We start from the raw sequence: 22,805 nt of genomic DNA, 5'->3' as shown, positions 1-22,805 counted from the left end.
TACAGATCCCGAAACACTACTGACTTCGTGATTGGTAGATAGGTGGAGGGAGGCGCGTCAGGCCAAAACACAAAATGACAACAACAACATCAGTTGACGGCTGCAAGTCCACTTTTTAAACGACAATATCCTGGCCGGACTACTGTTGTCAGTGATATAAGTATTTGAAACGAACATGATTTCTTAATGTCTAGTGACACATCAGGGCCATTTTATGATTAATTGAAATAGATTTCTTACATACAGCTCCTTTAATGACCAAAAAATGCTCAAAATGTTTTTCTAAATTAATTTAATAATAATAATAACAATAAAAACTAAATAAAATATAATCACTTTGCCATTACATACAAAACTGAACTATAACTAATAGCTGAAATGGTCAGGCTGCTGATGACTATTTGAATTGAATTCTGCCAAAGTGCGCGCTTGTGTTTGTCAAATGCGTAACGTTAATTACTGGAGTACAGGACTGCTCATGTCTGAAAATAATATATGAAAAACTAAATTATAATACATAACACAAACATTGTAGTTTATAATTGTTCAGTAATTTTTGTATTAATTAAATTTAATTAAAAACTACAATTAATCGTAAAATGTATAGTTATTTTTTTAAATTGTGTTCCGCATGGTGGGCCACATTTGAATTCGTGACGGGCCATGGGTTGAGAACCACTGATATAGACAATATATTTCTTAAGTTGTCAGACATAACTGAATGTACGTCCAACAGAAGAAGAGACACTATATTAGTTTTCTATTTTAATATTGTGCATATAATATTACTCACATAAGGACTCATAATTTACTTGAAATGAGAACCGTCCAATGTGTAACTGCATTATCTACACAAACCATTATGTTTGGACATCGATGTTTGCCTTGAGTTAAACTGCATTGTTTCAGTTACCTTCTGAGTCGTTGCCCACAATGCTTTGGTGACAGTATTTTGAAATCACAAACAGGGAAAACAATGAAAGGCATGACTTATTTCGCACACAGCTAACCAACTCTGTTAAAGCTGTTGTCATAGCCTAGGCAAATTTATAAACCTGTCAGATAAGTTGAGTAAATACTAGGGCACGGAAACCGTGTTGCTGAGATGCCAAGAGATGCTAAAGATGACAAATGGCCAAAAGTGTTGAAGTTAGAAAAGGTAAAAGCAATGAAATGGTAAAGAATATGTTTGTGAAGCATGCCAAGTGATTGCCAGATTAATGTAGGTGAAGTTTGAACATGAAAAATATACATTATGACATAATGATATCCTGGCTGCTTTCAAACCCCAAGACGCCAATCATAGTAAGCTTCCTCATATGTTCGTGCTCTTATGAATAACACTTTCGGATCATTTACATTTACATTTAGATTACAGTCAGAGACACCACGAACCAGCATCAGCTAGGGGAAATGTGTATGATAGAAGCAACCTGTTCTTTTGAACAAGAGAGTATGGTCTGATATTATTTACCTATTTTATTGATTAGTCATTTATATTATATTGTTGTTTTTTATATTGATGTTATTCAGATTTATGTAGGTGAAGCTTGAACATGAAAAAATGTACGTTATGACAAAATGATGACTTGGTTGCTTTCAAACCCCAAGAAGCCAGTTCAGATGCAGTCAGACTTAAGCCCTCTTCTGACGGGACTAGTTTTCTAAACTATTATGTTTGAGTTTCGATTCTTACCACCTGACGTCTGCGATTTTCATGTACCAATTCGGACGGGACTAACATCTCCATGTTTATTACAGAGGTGGGAGCGTCTGATTTGTGCATCTGGGCGTCACAGAGATCACGCGCTCTGTATGCGTGCATTGCATTCATTCAGAATGACTGCCTTAGTATTATTACACAATAAATACTAAATGGCTAGTATAACAAAACCATGTTAATGTGTGGTTCCTTTAATTTAACTTGGTTTCCTTTCTTTCTGGTGTGTGTGTGTGTGTGTGTGTAGTAGGCTAAACCTACCGTATGTTTAATTTTCATGAAGGTACATATGTAATTCAAACATTATGTAACTGAGTACATAAATGAATGTGAGTTACCTGATGCTGATATTACAATAGCCAGTATTAACAGTTTACGTGATCTTGCTCTTGATTTTATTATTTTTTTTATTATTATTTGCCGGTAAGCAAATATATCAAACATGCGCGCGGTAAGAGCATCTACGGTAATTCACGTTGGCCAAAACACACAAGGAAACGCGGTGTGAAATAAAATATCACCGGCAATCACAGACATTCGCATTCAGACGGGATTAGTTTTCTCAGAGGATCACTGAGTTTGCTCAAAAACAGTAGGTAATTTGCTCTGGAATTATCACAGAGGTTGTGTGAGAAAAACACAGACGTAGCAGATTCGGACGGGATTAAAATCCCCAAGTACATCTGTGAAACACAGATTTCTCTAATGACCCCCTGTAAAACTAGTCCTGTCCGAATAGGGCTATAGTGTGCTTCCTCGTATGTTCGTGCTCTGCTGAATAAACTCTTTCGGGATCATTTACATTTACATTTAGATTTACATTCATGGTTTTTGGAACATGCTTCCTAAGCAAATGACTCAAAGAAAACTTGTGGAATAAGAAAAACAAGTGACAATCTAAGAAGTGAACAGCAGTAGATGCAGATGCAAATGACAAAGAGTGGCAAAGATTTACTACACTCTGCAATATGAACATTCACATTTTAAACATAGTTTTGCATCATCTAGAAACAGACCGTGTTTGTGTGCTTTCAGGTAGCTCTGACAGGCAGCCTCAATACAGACAAATTTAAAAATGGCTGGTGCAACACAAGATGGAAACAACATTAAAATTAGCTGCCACCGAATTTAAATACAAAAGTTAAAACAAATCTTAATGTAGTTCAGGAAGATTGTCCCTTAATTTTCTTTCAGGAGAGCTGACAAACCAATCCAGTTTGGTGGATTTTGCTATTGTTGTTAATGCCTAATATTCGATGTAAGCATGTCAACATGAAATTAATTATTTGAATTGCTTTGTCCACCAAAGAGATAATGTACCATTTTAATAGCACTAAAATTTTGATATCATAAATCACTGAAGTTACAAATAATAATTATTTTCAGTGAAAATGCATTCACTTGTTTTGTTGCAAAAATATGTTTAAGAAAATAATAATTTATATTTTATTTATGTATTTGTGTGTGTGTGTAAACAAATTTGAAAGAAAGAAAAGTGGGAGGAGCACTAGGATCATGTGACTCTGATGTAACTTGAACTAATATATTTCTCCAAGGAACAACATTTGTTCAAAGCTCCTCAAAGAAAAGCAGAAAGAATCACAGATCACCTGAAATGAACATGAGAGTTTTCTACAAGAGTCTGTTGTCTTTACTGGGTAAGTAAAACATACAATCATATCTCATATCTTAATGACCTACAGTCTGTTTCCAGCTTCATCTTTCAGACAGAGAAACACTTAATAAACACAGAAGACCCCAAATTATACTTGAATGTGTTGTTGATGTTATCTAAACACCCTTATACAAAATTATTTTACTTGATTTTAGTGGTTATACTCAATATATATGCATAAATGTATACAATATATATACAAATATATACAAAATATATGTTTTTGCAAATAAGAAAAATCAATTTAAGTTGCTAAATAATGAACATCATTCTGTTTCTCATTCCAAGGCTTTTTCTCAGTTCAGATGAAAGCAGAAACAGAAGGTGAGATTTTGTGAATGAAAAACTACTAAATCTTTTGTAAGAGAGTTTGAGCTGCTGGAAATTATTTTCAGACACATGATGAAAACCAATGAACTTAAGTAGCCAAGCAGGGCTATAAATGATTGTAATGAAGAATTTTAATAGTAAGTACGGTTTCCTCTTGAACATATTCCAGTGAACGTAGCAAGTTGGGGAACAGCTGTTCAGTCGACAACATATGGCATCTTTGCTAACTGGAACGCCCAAATCGCTGTGGATGGGTCGAGCTCCTACTGTTCTCGTACAGACACAGAAAGTGACCCGTGGTGGAAGCTGGATCTGAAGAAGACGTACACTGTGAACAGAGTGACCATCACTAACAGAATCTGTCCAACAGTGAACTGTGAAATCTGGATAAACGGGGCAGTGATTCGGATTGGAAATGATTCTTCAGTTTTAGGCAACCCAGAGTGAGTCTCTCTGATATATTCTCACATGCAGATTTTGGACACTTGTGATCTTCATGCACACATACAGGTGCTGGTCATATAATTAGAATATCATCAAAAAGTGGGTTTATTTCACTAATTCCATTCAAAAAGTGAAACCTGTAAATTATATTCATTCATTACACACAGACTGATATATTTCAAATTTTTATTTCTTTTAATTTTGATGATTATAACTGACAACTAAGGAAAATCCCAAATTCAGTATCTCAGAAAATTAGAATATTGTGAAAAGGTTCAATATTGAAGACACCTGGTGGCACACTAAAATCAGCTAATTAACTCAAAACACCGGCAAAGCCTTTAAATGATCTCAGTCTAGTTATGTTGGCTAGAGTCAAGACTGCTGACTTGACAGTTGTCCAAAAGATGACCATGAAAGACATGGGTTTCAGCTTCGCATTCCTTGTGTCAAGCCACTCTTGAACAACAGACAGCGTCAGAAACGTCTCGCTTTAGAAAGGGCTGGACTGGAAAGTAAATTTACCATTTCCTTTGGAGGAAGAGAGGAGAGGCAACTCCATGCCTTGCTGCAGTAATTCAGGCAAAAGGAGCCCCAACTAAGTATTGAGTGCTGTACATGCTCATACTTTATTACATGTTCATACTTTTTCTTAGTTGGCCAAGATTTCTAAAAATCTTTTCTTTGTATTGGTCTTAAGTTATATTCTGAGATACTGAATTTGGGATTTTCCTTAGTTGTCAGTTATAATCATCAAAATAAAAGAAATAAACATTTGAAATATATCAGTCTATGTGTAATGAATTAATATATTTTGTTTCACTTTTTGAATGGAATTAAAGAAATAAACTTTTTGATGATATTCTAATTGATCAGCACCTGTATGTATATGTGTGTGTTTCATGTACTGAATATTTGCTGGTGTTTCGACTATGTTAAGATTGGTATTTGCAGTACAGTGATGTCAGTTTAGTTTAGTGAAGGATGTCTTACTGATTCTAACTGGTCACTCTTATCTTTTTATACGTCATTTTATAAGTCATTTGTTTCTTAATCGTAATAATTAATAGTTGTGCAGCACTGCAGGAATTATTTTATATCATGTCATGATAAAACACAGTATGACAATGCCCAGATGTCAGACAACATCAAACACTAAGGTGTTATATATATATGTAACGGAGGCCAGCGAGTGGTGCTGTGCAGGTAAACCTCACTCCCCGATCTCAAGAGACGCACTAGCGACAGATGCTAGTGGCTGTAGCCATTTAGCCTCCTTGTTAGTGCGTCCGCCTCCCATGCCGGAAGACCCGGGTTCAAGCCCCGCTCGGAGCGAGTGTGGGGAGTGTCAGAGAGGACACGGGTGCACACACACACACACACACACACGTATTGAAAATTAACGTTTCACTGTCATGACAAATAATTGCACGTTTGCTTAGCTGCTTAATGATATTAACAATAAATTAAAATAGTGTAAAACATATATCACATAAGTTGGAGGAAGTATCCAATTATGAAATATACATTGTGCTGTAAAAGAAAGAGTTAATCATATTAAATACATTCAGTGATGAGAGAATAAAATACAGGTTTAGAGTCATACTAACAATGAGCAACAAAAGGAACTCACTCTTTCATTTTTTCTCCAGGTGTGCAACAGTTTCTTCTATTCCAGCAGGAAAAACCAACAGCTTCTCGTGTCCTGGGATGAAGGGACGCTATGTGACTGTGAATATTCCTGGGAATTCAAAGATTCTTACTTTCTGTGAAGTGGGAGTCTATGTGAATTATCCAGGTAATTCAGAGCTGCGTAAAAACCTAATCTAAACCCTTTCCAGGCAAATTTGACTGGACCGGCCTGAAATAAAAGATTTATAAAGCTATTTGAACAGAAAACTAGGGACGGATTAATGCACTAGACCAGAAGCTCAGCAGAAATATCAGTCTTCCTGGAATTTTAATTGCGGGACAAAGGCTGCTGTGCTGTTGTGTTTCACATGACAAGATCCCCCCCCCCTTCTCTCGTGACCCCCCTCAAAAATAATAAGTGCATGACACCCCTAGTGAGGAATATCTGCTCGAAGGCACTACAGATACAGCCAATGAAGTTAAAAGATATTTCTTAAAAAAATGACTTTGTCAGGACTCAACCCGTTCTTACAGATCTGATAGAAATGAATTCTTAAAAAATAAACATTCAAAGTGACTAAAATAAGATGACTAAAACCATTTATTACAGACAATCTGGCAACAGGAAGAACCGCCATACAGTCGTCAACCTATGGCGTCTGGTTTGCTCAACGTGCCATTGATTTCAATCCTGGTTTCACAAATTCATGGTCAGCGTGTTCTTCAACTGATTCTGAGAACAAGCCATGGTGGAGGGTGGATCTGGGTTATGTTTATAGAGTAAGTACAGTTGTCATCACAAACATACTACTAGGCTGCTGTCCAGACAGAATAAACGGAGCGGAGATTCGCATCGGAAACTCTTTGGAGAACAACGGCAACAACAATCCCAGGTGAGACTCTCTTTCAGTAGCTTAAAATCCATAAATAAACCCTGAAATATAAAGAAAGACTAGAAGTCTAAAAGAGGTTTTCTACATATCTCTTTAGATGCGCTGTGATTTCTAGCATTCCAGCTGGTGTTTCCTCCACTTACACATGTAACAATATGGAGGGTCGATACGTGAATCTGTTCATTCCTGAAGATTCAAGGACGCTTACTCTGTGTGAGGTGGAGGTCTATGGAGAAGGTGTGATCAAACAAGCAGATTTAGCTATTAATGCCTTCACAATAGTTGAAATTTGGATATTTATGGTTTTTGAACATGTGAAACTTCAACAGTTGTATGCGCTCAGCTTTCAATAATTTACTGCATAAAACACATTTGTGTTTAAATATTGTAGGTGAACTTGTAGTTAATGTCATCTATGTATTTTAGTTTGTTTTACTCTGTGTAGTTTTGTTTATGATTTTTGAGAATCTCTACACAAACTCTCACTGCATCGGTTTAATCTTAAGTGGCATTGGCAACAAACTGCTGCAGATATTGTAGAATCAATGCATTTTGTGTTTTTATTATTTGCATTTAGCATTCACTTTTCTCTTCTCTCCATGTTCACGCTCATGTGCACTTTTAGGTCCTGTTTCCCAAGAAGACTCCTGTGAAGATGAAAATTATGAGTAATTAATTTTGAGTCTGTCTGAACCTCCAGCTCCTGTCACAGGTGCGAGAGGGAAATGTACAGAAATATGAACTCAATCACATTGATCTGCTCATTTCAGATTCACTGTGCTCTGACAGAACGAGGGATTTCTGATGTGAAGAGAGAGATGATGATGATGATGAAGATGATGATGAGGGAAGCGAAACTCTCTTCTGATCAGCTTTGATATATATTTACATGCTGGAATTTTCTCCATTACTCATTACTGATCACAATAAAGTTGTTTAAACTACTTTATTCCTGAATGCAGCTTTCAAGCCATTTGTATTGTATAATATACCAGTACCTGACAATGTGGGGGCAATGTTATATAAGTTAAATTTATATATTTTGTGGTGGGAGGAGCATACAACAGACACAGTGGGGGTGGCATCAGGCTTCAGAAAGGCTTTTATTAACAGAAAAATAACCAAACACATATATAAAAGTTCCTTAAGGGGAAATTGTCTAAAATAAATAGGGGACCTTGTCATGCTGTGGGGTATGTGAAGGGCAGGTAGTGTTCAGGAAGGAAGGGTCCAGGTAAGGGGTGGAGTCCGGCGGCTTCTTCCAGCGGCTGCATCCTTCTCGCTGGCCGTGGTGCTTGAAGAGACTAGACGTCCCTGCATCCTGGCCCGACAGCTGTGGGTGCGTTTCTCGTCTGGACCGAGCAGCAACCTCGCGCTCTCTCTCGTGAAGCCAATGAGGAAGTGACAAAAACTGCAATTCATCGACTGGCCGCTTGAGGCTAGCTGCAAAAGGGAGTCAGTCCCATAGTCTCCCCATGTTAAAATGCCCAACTTTACAGCAAAAAATACATGTTTACAGCCTGGTGCAAAAAATGATTTTGATCTATATTGCTAATTTTGCCCTTCATGACAACTGTGAGGGGTGTGAATTATTTTAAAACTAATTCGTTAAAATTATATTAAGCCTTAAGGTTCTGCATAATTAAGGGCGTGGCCACTTGAGTGACAGGTGGATTGCCACTGCTGACAATGCCATCGCGCTAGGTGGGCGTGGCTTCAGCAATCAGCTCCCGCCTTTTTGCCCATTTTCGATTGTCCGGGAGAGTTGCATGTTGAAGCGCTGCCAAGATGGTGATGGCCCACTCTGCACACTTTGCGCTTCAAAACCGCTATTGAGGAGTCTATGGGTGACCTCACGGACACTACGTCCATATTTTTTTACAGTCTATGGTCTGGACCTAGGGTTCGAAAGCTCACATCTCTGGCGGTGCAGGAGTCCCTCTACACACCCTTCTTGGACCCACGAGTACACAAGCGTGCATGCACAGGGAAGAGACTGTTCTCCCAAGGAGAGGCGCGCACAACATTTAAACAGCGGCAGTAATAAGGCTCCATTTGCATCAGGTGTGCCCCATTACACGCCGCCAGCCCTGGCTCATCCAGTGCCCCTCCTCTCTCTCTCACACCCACTCCTGTCTGGAGCCTGGTGAAGGGCGGTGATTAAAGCACAGGGTGACGCTGATAATTAGGGGGGAGGCAGCCAACTCATCAACATTTTTACTAATATTTTATGCAATACTTAAATATTACTTAAATATTATTTGTAAAATGTTCTTGTTTTCATTTGAACGTTCTTTTATTTTTTACTTCACTATTTTAATTTCCTTCATTATGTCACAAGGTGACAAAATTCCAACTGTTAAGGCGGAACTAATGTTCGCTGCAATTGCCTCCCGCCGGACCAATAACAACGGAACACCGGGCTAGTTCCGGGTTAGTGCAAAATCCCCGCAAATGGGTTGATCAGCGGAATTCGCCGGCAGCTGTACATGTTGGGACAAGTTGCCATTTGGGTAGGATAAATGAGGAGAGGATGCACCAAAGAGGGGGCTGTGTTTGGGGACTGTGAATCTCGGAGGAAGCGTGAGCGGTGGAGAAGAGGAAGTGGGGCTGGCAAACGGGCACGGCATTGTGAGTTTGGGAGAAAGAGCACGCCGACTCAACCGGAAGGAGGAAATCGCTGGACAGTAAGATCGTTTGTGAGAGCCTGTGAGTAGTTCAATCGATCTCCATCCTCTCTCTTGTTTATGGGACTCCCTGACGTGAATGCCAGGTCAGAAAATGGGCGACGGCCATCTATATATGTATTTCCCACTGAGTGTTGACTTGCATTGATGAAGTGATGTGATGCACTGTTTTGATGTGTGAAGTGTGAACTTAAACCCGCCGGGTGTCCACTACTTACCTGAGTTTTCTGTCACGTTCTAAGATGCAAGAAGAGGCTAACACTTTTGTAATCCACAGATATTTGAGTGTACTATGACAGCCCATTGTGAAGAGGGATTTCATTCTGGAATACTCACCTGACTGCTTTGCAGTGAAGTCCTCCAGCTGTAAGTTCTCTGTCTGTCATTGCTGAAGAAGAGGATTACGTACCTGTGTATGCACCTGTCTGCTTTGCAGCAAACTTCTCCCGTTGTAAACTCTGTGTCTGCCCGTCCTTCAAGAGGATGTCATACCTGAATACTCACCTGACTGCTTTGCAGTGAAGCTCCTCCAGCTGTAAGTTCTCTGTCTGACATTGCTTAAGAAGAGGATTACATATCTGTGTATTCACCTGACTGCTTTGGAGCGAACTTCTCCCGTCATAAGCTCTATGTCTGCCAGTCCTTCAAGAGGATTTCATACCTGAATACTTAACGGACTGCTTGGTAGTGGAGCTCCTCAGCCATCAGTTCTCTGCCTGTCATCTGCAGAAGAAGAGGAGTACGTACCCGAAACACGTACCTTAACTGTTCCACCACAGTCCCTTTGGTCGTAAGTCCCAACCCGTCCTCCCCCTGGGAAGAAGAAGGGAGTACGTCACCCGAAATACGCACCTGAACGGTCCTACAGTATCCTCCTCCCAGTTGTGAGCCCTGACTTGTCTCTCTCATTGGAAGACAGCGAAGCCACTTACCAGAGCACCCCCCCGATATTGCACTCTGTGGGCCTCCGGCGGGTCCGCAGGACGGAACGACCCTGCCCAGAAGACTCACCATTTTAGATTCCCTTTTTATATTCAATAAAATACTGTGTTACTTGAAGCCTTGTCTGTCGTCCTTGCTTTGGTGTAGTCAGCAGGATTCCACCTTGGGTTGAGTAGATAGAGGCGGAGCAATGGCAGACGAAGATGTACCGGTGGGTCACCCACGTGTCATGCCCATCTTTATGGGAGCCCCATGGGCCCAAAAGTATGGAGGACCAGGCTCAGAACTCAGCTTGTCGGCGTGGAAAACTCAAGTGGAGTACTTGGCGGGCCTCCAAAGGTTAAACGCTACACATAAGACCCAGTTTATTTTAAATTCACTCGAAGGTGATGCCAGGAGAGACCATCTGAGCCTTTGCTTTGCAACTGCGAGAACAATTGTTTCGGCTGAAGAAGAGGCAGGACCATGTGCTTGGAGAAGGGGAGGCCCTCCTAAAGGACCAGTTTCTTTTGGGGTTGCGAGATGACCCAATACGTCAGAGCCTCCGAATACAACTTCGCCGCAATCCTACTCTGACGTTTGAGGAGCTACGCCAGGAAGCTCTGGCCCTCGAACTGGATCATGCAGATACCTCAGATCCTTCCCACTGTATGGTCACCAATGCTGCAAGTAGTCCCCTGCCTCCTGGTACGCCCGACTGGAAACAGGCCTTAAGAGAAGAGTTGAGAAGAGATGTCCGTGACCAGATGACAGAGCTGTCTAAAACTTTCCTAGAAGAATTACGCAGAGAACAATACCGGCCATTGCCACCGACCCGAGAGAGAGCATACTCTGAAGGTAGTCGATTCCCAGAGCGACGTCCACTCTGGTCATCCTGGCTCCGTTTCCAATGGGACGAACAAGGACGTCCCATTTGCAATGGCTTTGGCGAACCAGGCTATTACGTCTGGCAATGCATCGCATGCCGGGGATTGCAGGGGGGGTTTTAGAGTCTCCGGCCACTGTGGGTCGGGACCCCCCTAATCGACCCCCCTCCATTGGCGGCCAGGAACTGTCTAGTTGGGCGCTGCCCCCTTGTGGTGGTTTAAGTCAATGGGACTGAAGTCCAATGCCTCCTGGATACCGTTTCCCAGGTCACGCTGTTCTCCGAAAGCCTGTCTCGGGAGTTATTCAGGGTTTCGGCCGCAGATGCCCCTTGGTTAACCCTGCGTGGGGCAAACGGTTTGGACATTCTGTACATGGGCTATCTGGTCACAGACCTGAAGGTTCATGGGACCCTTGTGCCTCAAAAGGGAGTTGTGATCGTACGGGATACATGCCTGGGAGCTCACCGTGCCCTAATGGGGATGAACGTCATCACGGACTGCTGGGAGGAGTTGTTTAAAGCAAGACCCACTCCTTTGGCTCCGAGGGAGGAAAAACGGGAATGGGATCGGATTGTGGCCGATTGTCGCCGGGTCCGCATGGCTGATGCCCAACGGAATCGAGAGAGTGTGGGGAGAGTGATGTGTTGTTACGTACTGTCAGTCTCGGCCCAGAGCGAGGCCATTATCTGGGCCCGCCTTCCTGCCCAGCTTCGCGGGTCCCAGGAATGGATTCTGGTGGAGCCTCACTCAGACTGCCAGGCTGTGGAAGTGGCCCAGGGATTGGCTTCTGTCCGCCGGGGTCAGGTTGCTGTAAGACTGAGAAATACGAACCCCTATGCAGTGGATCTGCATCGACACCAACGTCTGGCCCGGGTCACCATGGTAAGCCCCCAACAAGTTCACGAGGAAGGAGAGTTTCGGTTCTGCCAGGTGCGTCCAACGGTAGTGGAGGTGGCCTTGGCACAGAACGAATCCCCTGCAAGCAGAAAGGAGGAAGTGCTGCCGGTCCACCTTACGGGAGAGTCCTTACAAGGTGACAGGTTGGAAGAAGGGCAGGCAAAGCAACTCCGGGATTCCTGGTGAGATGGAAGCATCTCTTCTCCGTACGTGATGAGGATTATGGGCGGACAGATACCAGATCCCTACTGGGGATGCTCCTCCGAGCTGGGAACGCTACCGTCCCGTACCCCCGACTCTGTATGCTGAGGTTCGTACCCTCCTACGAGGGATGCTGGAGAAGGGTGTTATCCAAGAGAGCAGTAGCCCGTGTGCAGCACCGATCGTCCTTGTTCGGAAGAAGACCGGAGCATGGCGATTCTGCGTTGATTATCGTAAGCTGAACCATGTTACCAAACGAGACGCTTTTCCCCTGCCGCGGGTCGAGGACTGCCTGACCAGCCTCACTCGGGCCGCCTGGTATTCTACCTTAGACTTGGCTAGTGGTTACTGGCAAGTTCAAGTGGAGGATGGAGACCGGGAAAAGACTGCCGTCACTACCCCCTTTGGCCTCTTTGAGTGGGAGCGTATGCCATTTGGTTTGTGTAACGCTCCCGCTACCTTCCAAAGGCTCATGCAGCGCTGGTTGGGAGGCCAGCTTATGGACACCACGTTCGTATACTTAGACGATGTCATTGTGTACTCTCCCGACTTTGAGTCTCACCTCCGACACCTGGAGCAAGTATTCCAGTCCTTGGAACGGTACGGGTTAAAGCTACAGCCCGAGAAGTGCCAGTTGCTCAGGAAAGAGGTAAAGTTCCTGGGCCATCGAGTCAGTGCGGCTGGGACTGCAATGGACCCCGAAAAGGTGTCGGCCGTACAGGAGTGGGCCGCGCCGAGGATAGTGCATCAGGTGAGATCCTTCCTGGGATTCGTGGGATACTACCGGCAGTTCATCAAGGACTTTGCCAAGATCGCTAAACCCCTGAACCAGCTGCTTGGAGGCTCGGGGCGGACCCGGGGTCGGGGGTCCCCTACCATCCCGTGGGACCCCGCCTGTGAGTTGGCCTTTCAGAAGCTAAAACAACAGCTGCTCCAGCTGGGATTGTAGAGGCTCCTGGGCTCCGAAGGGAAGGAGTTCCCTTAAGTTGGGGTTGGGACCCCCAACGGTGGAAGGACCGACAGGCAGAGGACCCGGTTTTGTCCCAGATAAAAGATTGGCTGCGGCGAGGGACTTGGCCAGAAGGGGGAGCACGACACGGGCAACCTCAAGGGGTGAAGCAGCTCTTGGGACAATGGGAGAGGCTATTTCTCAAGGAGGGAGTCGTCTGTCGAATGTTACAGGATCCAGCACTCGGGCAGGAGGTATGTCAAATAGTGGTGCCTGAAGATCAATCCCAAGCTCTGCTCCAAGCTTATCACAACCACCTGGGACATCAAGGGCAGGAGAGGACGACCTCATTGGTGCGGAGACACTTTTACTGGCCGGGGATGGAGAAGGCAGTAAAGATGTTCATTTCACAGTGCCCATGCTGCATTCTCTTCAAGACCCGGAGAGAGGTATGAGCTCGTCCTTGCCTGGCCTCTGTCCGACTCCCCAAGGGTGGTACGGGTCTTAGGGGTGGATGCAGCCTGATTGGCCTGCCCCGTGACAATTACATTTTCTTCTTTTTCAGCTATTGTGAAGTCATTAGTATTAAGACTTTTTTTAAATGCAGTTATAAAAAGGTGAATCCTCATTGAATTTTATTGAAGTGTCAGAGGACTGTGCTGAAATCTTTAGCTATTAATTCACATATAATGTTGTTTGTAATGATAGTATTTCTAACCACTAGATGTCATCAGCAGCATCTTTGACAGCACTGATGCTATGACATACAGGCAAGTTTAAGAAAATTTAATATTAAGGATAAAATATTACACTGTACAATTCATGTTTTAGACATTACTTCAACTCATAATTTACCGATTTCACTAAATGTGAAGTTATATGAAATTCAACCATACAACGTTGAAAAATAAATACATAAGTGTTTTAACAATTATAATTATCTGCATGCATTCTGGTTTGGGTGGTTGAACAGTTTGCAGCTTTGTCTGGATCATTATCAGTCTTACAATCCCAGATCTTAAATTCATAGTAAGAGTCAAACAAATTAAACAGAGCATAAGTATTGCATATTGAAAATAGACAGCATTGTATATTGTACCTTAAGGCAAGACACTACAGGCAAAAACAAGCTTTTCATGAAGTATTGTTTCAGACAAGTGGAAAGAAAACATCTAAAATACACACACTGTAAAATATAATAATAACTGTCCAAATGCTACACTAAAACCTATCAGTTGTACCATGTAATATTTTATCATTTTTAAAGTTTGGGCTCTTAAACATTATAAGAAACAGCGCTTTATAAGAAACAGTTTTTGTACTTTTTTTTAGATCTGTCAAAAGCTTTTGGCGCTGTCGACCATTTCACGAGTTCACCCTTACATCTAATCTGAAGGCGAACAGTAGGCATATTTTGGCATAATGTCCTGGGGGAGGGGTCCGGGCCCGGAGCATAGCCTGAACCCAAATAACTCCTCCTATCCCTAATTTGGGATAAATAGATTATAAGTGAGGAGTTGGGGTGGAGGAGGGATGCCGAAAAACTGTCGTGGGACAGGAGGTAGGAAGACTGGATATATATATATATATATATATATATATATGCGCTTGTGTGCTAGTTAAGATGATTAGCTAAACGAGATGCACCTGGGCCAAATTGGATGATTATCTGATCGTGCTTCTCCCGAACTTTGTTAAAACCACATTTCACGAGTTCACCCTTACATCTAATCTGAAGGCAATAGTAGGCATATTTTGGCGCGCTGTCCTGGGGGAGGGGTCCGGGTCCGGAGCATAGCCCGAACCCAAATAACTCCCCAAAAGAAGCTTAAAGCCATAAGACTGCAGCCAGAGAGTTAAATTTAGTTACCCCCCAAAATATGCGTGTTGGGGAGAAAATGCAGAGCGACCGGGAGAGCCTGTGCAGTGTTCGACGAGAGCTGCGGCTCACAACGTCTTACCGGCGAGCCCTCCGTGCCACTTATGGGGCTGAGTACGAGTCGCGGTTTGTTGCATCTGATGGAGGGCTCTCCCTGCGACTGAAGGGAGCCAGCGGCTGTTCCCCATCGGGAGGGAGATCCCTGGCCGCCATCGAGTATGCAACATAACTCGGACAGGGGGTTCACACTGCGACCGAAGGGAGACATGGGTCTGCTGCACCAGAAGGGAGAGCCCCGTCAGATGCTGAATAGGCAATGAGATTCGAGCCGCGGTTTGGCGCATCGGATGAAGGGCTCCTAATGCAACCGAAGGGAGCCAGCGGCTGTACCCCATCGGGAGGGAGATCCCTAGACACAGTTGAGCATGCAACATAACTCAGATGGGGGTTTCACACTGCGACCGAAGGGAGCTGTGGGTCTGCTGCACCGGAAGAGGAGCCCTAGTCCGATGCTGAGAAGGCAAAGATACGCGACTGTTGGAGGGACTCCCACTGCATCCGAAGGAAGCTGCGGCTCTGCTGCACCGGAAGGGGAAGTCCCCCATTGCGGGTTTATGTGAAGCACATTTTTTCGCATCGGAGGGTTCTCCCAGACTCCGTAGGAGGTTCGCAACTCTGCAGCGGGAGTGCTGCCCCGGAGGGGAGAGCCCTGATTGACGTTAACTGGAATACGACTGTTGAAGGAACTCTTGCTGCGTCCGAAGGAAGCTGTGGCTCTGCTGCACCTGAAAGGCGATGCAAGGCATGGCTTGATGCGTCTGATGGAGGGCTCTCACTGCAGCCGAAGGGAGCCAGCAGCTCTGTTCCACAGGGAGGAAGAACCCTGTCTGCCCTTGAGTATGCAACATAACTCAGACATGGGGGGGGTTCACCCTGTGACCGAGGGGCTGTCACAACGACCGAAGGGGGCTTGTGGCTCTGCTGCACCGGGAGGGAGAACCCCGTCTGCTGCTTAGCTCGCAGCGCAACTCAATGACAGACGAAAGGCTCACACTGCGACCGAAGGGAGCCAATGCCCTGCTGCACCGGAAGGGAGAGCCCTGTCCAATGCTGAAATAGGCAAGGAGATTGTAACGATGGCTGGAGGGCCCTTACTTTGGCCGAAGAAATGATAACTGAGAGGCTTCGATTAATCAAGTACACAACGTGATTTAAGGAGAAATATTTTTTTTAATTTATTTATTTTTTTGTTGGCGGTGCGTCCGAAATCGCGTACTGCAAGGAGTCAGTAGTGTTTTGATGTGAGGGCGTAAAGAGAAGTTCATGGCATGTGTCCATTTTTAAGATAGAGCTGGCATACCACGACTAGGGCCCTACAATTTCCGCGATGCAGAAAACGTGGAGGGAATCGCGGAATCCAGTCATAAAAACGGAATTTACAGTTGAACGCGGAATGGCACATAATTTGCAAATAATTTTCTTTTTGAATGAATTAATCAAAATAGGTAATTACACTTAAATCAAATTCACGATATGGACTAATATCTCTAAATATTAAGCCAGAACAGTCTATTTAAATGTAAATCCTGCATGTTCTGTGTGTCTCTGTTAACCCTTTAGGCGCCAGAGGTTTTTTCCTAAAACGTTCGATTTTGACATCTTAATTTCAAAAGGCTATATCTTAAAATTTATAAAAGATAGAGACTTTCTGTAAATTATAAAAATATTAAGGATGACCCAATGTTTATGTAGGGATTTTATTTTCCCATCTAATTTGCATATTATGACGTCATATGGGGTGGTCATCTTGAATTATAGAATTTTCATGAAAAGTCACATGTTTAAATGATAAAATGCATCACTTCTTTCCCCAAAAAAATGTCCCTCACCTTCTGTGTGCTATATTGCACAATACTGAATGCTCAGGTAAATAGTAAGTAGTAAACAAACTGTGTAAATCATTACTAATAAATGGTAGAAACAAACCGAATGTATGTAGCGGTTGGGATTTTCAATTTTCTACATGCAGCAGGCACTCTGATTCCATGTATGGGGTACATATATATTATTCATATGACACACAAACACAAGTAGACAAGACCTGTTTAGTTCAAAAGCTATGCCCCGTGTCACATCGCCTCTGCTTCTGCTATGAGCAGCGCAACCAGATCTGCCTCGCGCACGCGCCGAGAGTGCACATATCGGACTACTGTCAATGTCATTGCTACTCTCCACCTTGCCTCCTAACTGTCCTATGAATACTTCGACCTCGTCTAACATACCCAGTGGCATTAGACAAAGTCTCCACTACAATACTGTGTCCGCGATTGCGGAGAGGTGCGGTCAGAAGACAAATATACATGTCTAGCGCGGTAAAAATCTCCCGCCTCGTCCCCGCAACAATAACACGCTTGCTTATTTCGCGATGAACACTCCGACCCCGGCAAACATTGTTCACACCTCTGACATTTGGCAAAGGACCATTTATTTACATTGGGCAAAGGATTCACCGTCTGTGCTTGGTGGCTATACTTTCACTTTCAGTATCACCGTCATCTTCTGAATGCAGATTCCCTTCAGAATCAGTGTCCGCGAATAGAAGTCCCAACACCTCATTGGGGCTTTATTGAAGCTTTATTTATGCCATTAGATAATAATAATAATGATAATAATAATAATCTAATGCCAATACTCGCTGACGTTGACAATATTGGTCAGATAAAATGGCTCACTCTCACACAAGCTCCGCTTTTTTTCGCACTGATTCAATGCGCTCTAGCTCGAAGATTTTGTATAGGACCATGACGTTTTTTTCAGCCAGAGATGAAGTATTACATGTCTGCTATCTGGTGCAGGGGAGGTTGCATGAAATTTGACACCCTATTTGACAAAATCGGGCGTTTTATTCAGTGCCGCATCTTGTTGAGTAAACTCGACCGTGGCGCCAAGAGGGTTAATGAATGGAGCAGAAGCTCGACTTCCTTTATCACACACACTGAAGCACGCGTGGCGCTCGCGGTAATTTCTGCGTCTGCTGTCTCACTAAATAAGGACTTGAACACATGAACAACATCTCCAGAACTGCTCTGACAGTCAGTTCATGAGCATTTGACCATTTGATTTAAGTAAAACTATAGTCACATCACATACACAGAACTGAAAAGGTACGTCAACCCATCGAGATAAAAGTCCGGTGTCCTGACATTTTATCCTACCAATCAGATTTAATGTGCATGCGCACATCAATATAATTAAGCAAAAACACATTTTATCCTATTACTCGATTAATCGATGGATTTTTTTTAAAGAATACTCAATTACTAATATTTTTATTATATTAGTTTATTATCCAGCGCGAATTTAGATTGAGCGTTCCGGAGTTGGACATAAAAGCAAGCCTGATGAGGTTGAATTGGAGAATGGACATAAAATTATTATTATTATTTTATTTATTTGTTATTTTTTTTAGGCTCCTGTGGGAGCGAGAACTGCTGCGGCAGTAGGGAAGGATGGAAAAGGGCTCCTGCGGGAGCAGACACTGCTGCGGTAGTGGTGAAATATAGGTAGAGGCTCCTGCGGGAGCGGACACTGCTGCGGCAGTGAGGAAAAAACAGAAAAGGCTCCTGCGGGAGCCGACAATGCAGCGGCGGTGGGGAGATATAGAGAAGGCTCCTGCGGGAGCGGACAATGCTGCTGCAGTGAGGAAAAAACAGAAAAGGCTCCTGCGGGAGCGGACAATGCTGCGGCGGTGGGGAGATATAGAGAAGGCTCCTGCGGAAGGATGGCTGAAGTGAGGATTGACCGTTACAGATAGATAGGGCATGTTAGGAGAGTTAGCTATGGTAGATAAGGAGTTTTAGTGAAAGGGGATGGGCTGGCGTTAGAGGGGTTGGCTGAAGAGGGCTCGAGATATATATATAGCTTGATGCGTCATATTCATATATATATATATATATATATATATATATATATATGAATAAATAATCGGTCTGACCACTGATAGGTCTTGGTACCCTCTGCCTTCTGGCAAATCTGGAGCTGGAGGCCACTGAACGTTTTGGCCTTCAGGCCCTTTTAAACAGCCTCCAGAGCAGATACATTTGGGATGCTGTTTTCCTGTTGTAGTATTGACTGTGGAAATAGAGGCTTTTGAAACGATGTAGCATGTTTAGTTTTATAAACCATTGTACCAATAGACATGTCTATAGCAGTAACGTTAATTGCAGTAATGTGATATTCAAATTCAAGCTGTTTCTAAAGATATTTACTTTGCATGCTTTTCATATTACAGTCCAAAAAAGACAATAGAAAATTTACTCACACTTGCTGTTCTGCAGCCAAACACGAGGCAGTTGCGTGTTTTTGAAAAATTCTGAGTAATCATGCCATTAAATGGTGAAATATGTCCCTAAATAATTGATCCTGCCAGAATAATTGCATAAAACTTATGTCTGTATCATCTCCGTGAGGTTTAAACATGCACAGTAAAGCAAATGTAATGTCTTTAGACATTTCGGTGTGGATGACAAAACATAGAAAAATGACGTTGCTTCGTGGTTAAAAAGTGGCATCATCATCCGACAGAGGTAAGTCATAACATCGTTTAACAAACTTTAGCGTTTTCATAATCGCATTCTATATGTAAAGTCTATTTAAACTGTTCAGATGAGCAAAGCACGAGGTTTTCTTGCATAATTAGCATTTTAATTGTTTGGCCAGACAGTTCATATATCAGGCTATATATTCACGCTCATAAATCGGGGATTAAACGTGGAATTATTTTTGTAGCCTATGCTAAATATGTAAACAAGCATATGTGCACAGTACCTATAACTGCGCTTTACATTTTGCAAGATTGACATGCTAAATGGCTAAATGACCCAGTTTACTCAATTTTGTTAAGATAAGATATGTACCAGTTCATTGCGTTTATGAACGACATGTATCTGTTTAATCAACATGTATACCTGTTTAGTCCTTTCGTTCAAGAATGAGAGCTCTCGATCTCCTTGAGACTCATATGAAACTTGCTCATTGTGGATGACAACTCTGGACAATTCTTCATAAATGAGTGTAAACTGAGAACGATTCGTTCGCCTAAAAGATTCATTCAAAAAACGATTCTTTCACGAACGACATATCACTACAACGCACGGTCTTCGCCGCTAGTGGAGGCAGCATCGAACTGTGCCACGGCTGAAAAGCGAGAGAGGCTTGCTGCGGTGAGAACCGGAGCACGGCTGCGATCCAGCATTATAAGAGAGCCCAGTCCTGGCGGGACAATCGTGTTGTCGAGTGAGGCGAGCTCGGGGATTTGCACGATCTTTTGGCCACAACGTGTGGCTTGGCGAGAAGAGCAGCTGACGCGATGACGCTTGTTGGTGTTCAGCGGATAGATATCTTCGTCGGAAGGAAGATTGGGCCAGTGATAAGATGACAGACAGAGTGAACCGAATGCTGACAAACAGTCCATGACGAAAAACTGTCGTGGGACAGGAGGTAGGAAGACTGGATATATATACGCTTGTGTGCTAGTTAAGATGATTAGCTAAACGAGATGCAGCTGTGCCAAATTGGATGATTATCTGATCGTGCTTCTCCCGAACTTTGTTAATAAAACCACATTAAAGAACAGATTAATTTTCTCAGGATTGCCAGAGCATACAGTTGCATGGTTTTCAAATTAAATGGACTCAATGCATTAAATATGAGGGACTCTGTTCTGATTTTATTGTTGTCCATAAGGGCGTGCCACAGGGCTCAGTTTTGGGGCCCCTCCTATTTATCTTGTATATCAATGATTTATATGTGAGCAGCATGTATGTACATGATTGTGTTTTTTAGAAAACAATGTTTATGCGTGGTTAGTGAAAAACTAACATTTTTACATCACTTGAATGAGCTTGTAGCCTAGAATTTTTCTTTCTAAATTATGTGAAAATCATCTTGTTTACTTACTTACAGAAAACGATATATTGATTTACATTTTCTAAGACACTTTTTGCTGATAAAAGTCATATGTGAGTAGGTGTCAACTATCATGAATATCATTGTGTTTTACACCTGAGAAGACAAAGGCCCGCATAATGAGCTCCATAATGAGCCTTTCAGTCAGCTGTGCCACTGAAAGGGAAGGGTTACAAGAAAGAATGTGAGGACAAAATAAATATATTTATTTTTATGTTTGTACATTATTTAGAATATATTTAATTATCCCACAACATCATTTCATGTTCACTTGTGAGTGCAGTTAGACAGTTTATTAGGAACAATCAAAGCTGACTTTCAAAGCTGAAATTTTAGCATCATTGCTCCAGTCACACACTGATTTTCTACAAAAAAAAAGGAAAAAAAAACATTTATAGTTATTATTATTAATGGGCGAAAGAGCTGAGATTATAATTTTTTCGGGATAAATTGAAAGAACAGCATTGTTTGTTACATTTACATTTATTTGTTAAATTACTATTATTTACATCAAGCTTTTGAATGGTATAGTAGTGAATATTGTTATTGAAACTTCATAATGTTTCACTTGATTATACATTTAGTCAGAAATTGTAGTTTGGAAAGTCTAACTTGTACAAGTAAATCAATAAATAAAAGAGACTTACTCATGTTTATGATCTCTGTTGGATTAAGCTCTTCATTGTTTTTTTCTGAGGAAGTCCAAAACTCAAATTCTGATGTAATCGGAATTGGTGCTCTTCACTTAACCCATCCAAGTGCATACACATACCCGGAGCAGTGGGCAGCTATATATCCAGTGCCCGAGGAGCAACTGGTGGTTTATTGCCACAGCTGCTCCATGTTTGTTTGTCTTAATGTTTGTCTCTAACCCAAACTCATCTATCTCTAACACACAATTTCAAATTAGAATAAATAACTGAAGCTTTGTTTTTTCAAGTAAACAAGTATTAACTTTAACTATGTTCCTTAAATATCTGCAAACATATAATGGTATTTTTAATGCTTTAGTAAAATCTTACAAACCGAGTTTCAAAAAAGGTGGGACACTGTAAAAATTGTGAGTAAAAATGGAATGGAATAATTTACAAATCTCATAAACTGATATTTTATTCACAATAGAATAGATGTAACATATCAAATGTTAAAAGTGAGACATTATGTATTTCATGAGAGCTACATATTATAAAAAAGTTAGGACAGGTAGCAATAAGAGGCTGTAAAAGTTAAATGTAGGGAACAGCTGGAGGACCATTTTGTTACTTATTAGGTCAACTGGGAACATGATTGGGTATAAGAAGAGCCTCTCAGAGTGACAGTGTCTCTCAGAAGTCAAGATGGGCAGAGGATCACCAATTCCCCCAATGCTGCGGCGAAAAATAGTGGAGCAATATCAGAAAGAAGTTTCTCAGAAAAAAATTGCAAAGAGTTTGAAGTTATCATCATCTACAGTGCACAATATCATCTAAAGATTCAGAGAACCTGGAACAATCTCTGTGTGTAAGGGTCAAGGCCAGAAAACCATACTCGATGCCTGTGATCTTCGGGCCCTTAGACAGCACTGCATCACATACAGGAATGCTACTGTAATAGAAATCACAACATGTGCTCAGGAATACTTCCAGAAAACATTGTCGGTGAACACAATCCACCGGGCCATTCACCGTTGCCGGCTAAAACTCTATAGGTAAAAAAAGAAGCCATATCTAAACATGATCCAGAA

The 22,805-nt window shown here is 42.3% G+C and overlaps 1 protein-coding gene across 1 annotated transcript; it reads left to right on the top strand.

The window, feature by feature from the left end:
* Window positions 1-3,257: 3,257 nt before the first annotated feature.
* LOC113070322 (uncharacterized) lies at window positions 3,258-7,542 on the top strand. The gene is made up of 8 exons (XM_026243581.1): window positions 3,258-3,378; window positions 3,684-3,719; window positions 3,895-4,168; window positions 5,822-5,967; window positions 6,412-6,694; window positions 6,792-6,931; window positions 7,320-7,362; window positions 7,465-7,542. Exons 1-8 carry the CDS (start codon window positions 3,336-3,338, stop codon window positions 7,478-7,480), a joined length of 981 nt encoding a protein of 326 aa, XP_026099366.1. The 5' UTR covers window positions 3,258-3,335; the 3' UTR covers window positions 7,481-7,542.
* The last annotated feature ends 15,263 nt before the right edge of the window (window positions 7,543-22,805 follow it).

Source organism: Carassius auratus, unplaced genomic scaffold (genome assembly GCF_003368295.1).
Source record: "Carassius auratus strain Wakin unplaced genomic scaffold, ASM336829v1 scaf_tig00003761, whole genome shotgun sequence".
Classification (NCBI taxonomy): Eukaryota; Metazoa; Chordata; class Actinopteri; order Cypriniformes; family Cyprinidae; genus Carassius; species Carassius auratus.
This window is presented reverse-complemented; position numbering and strand designations above follow the sequence as displayed.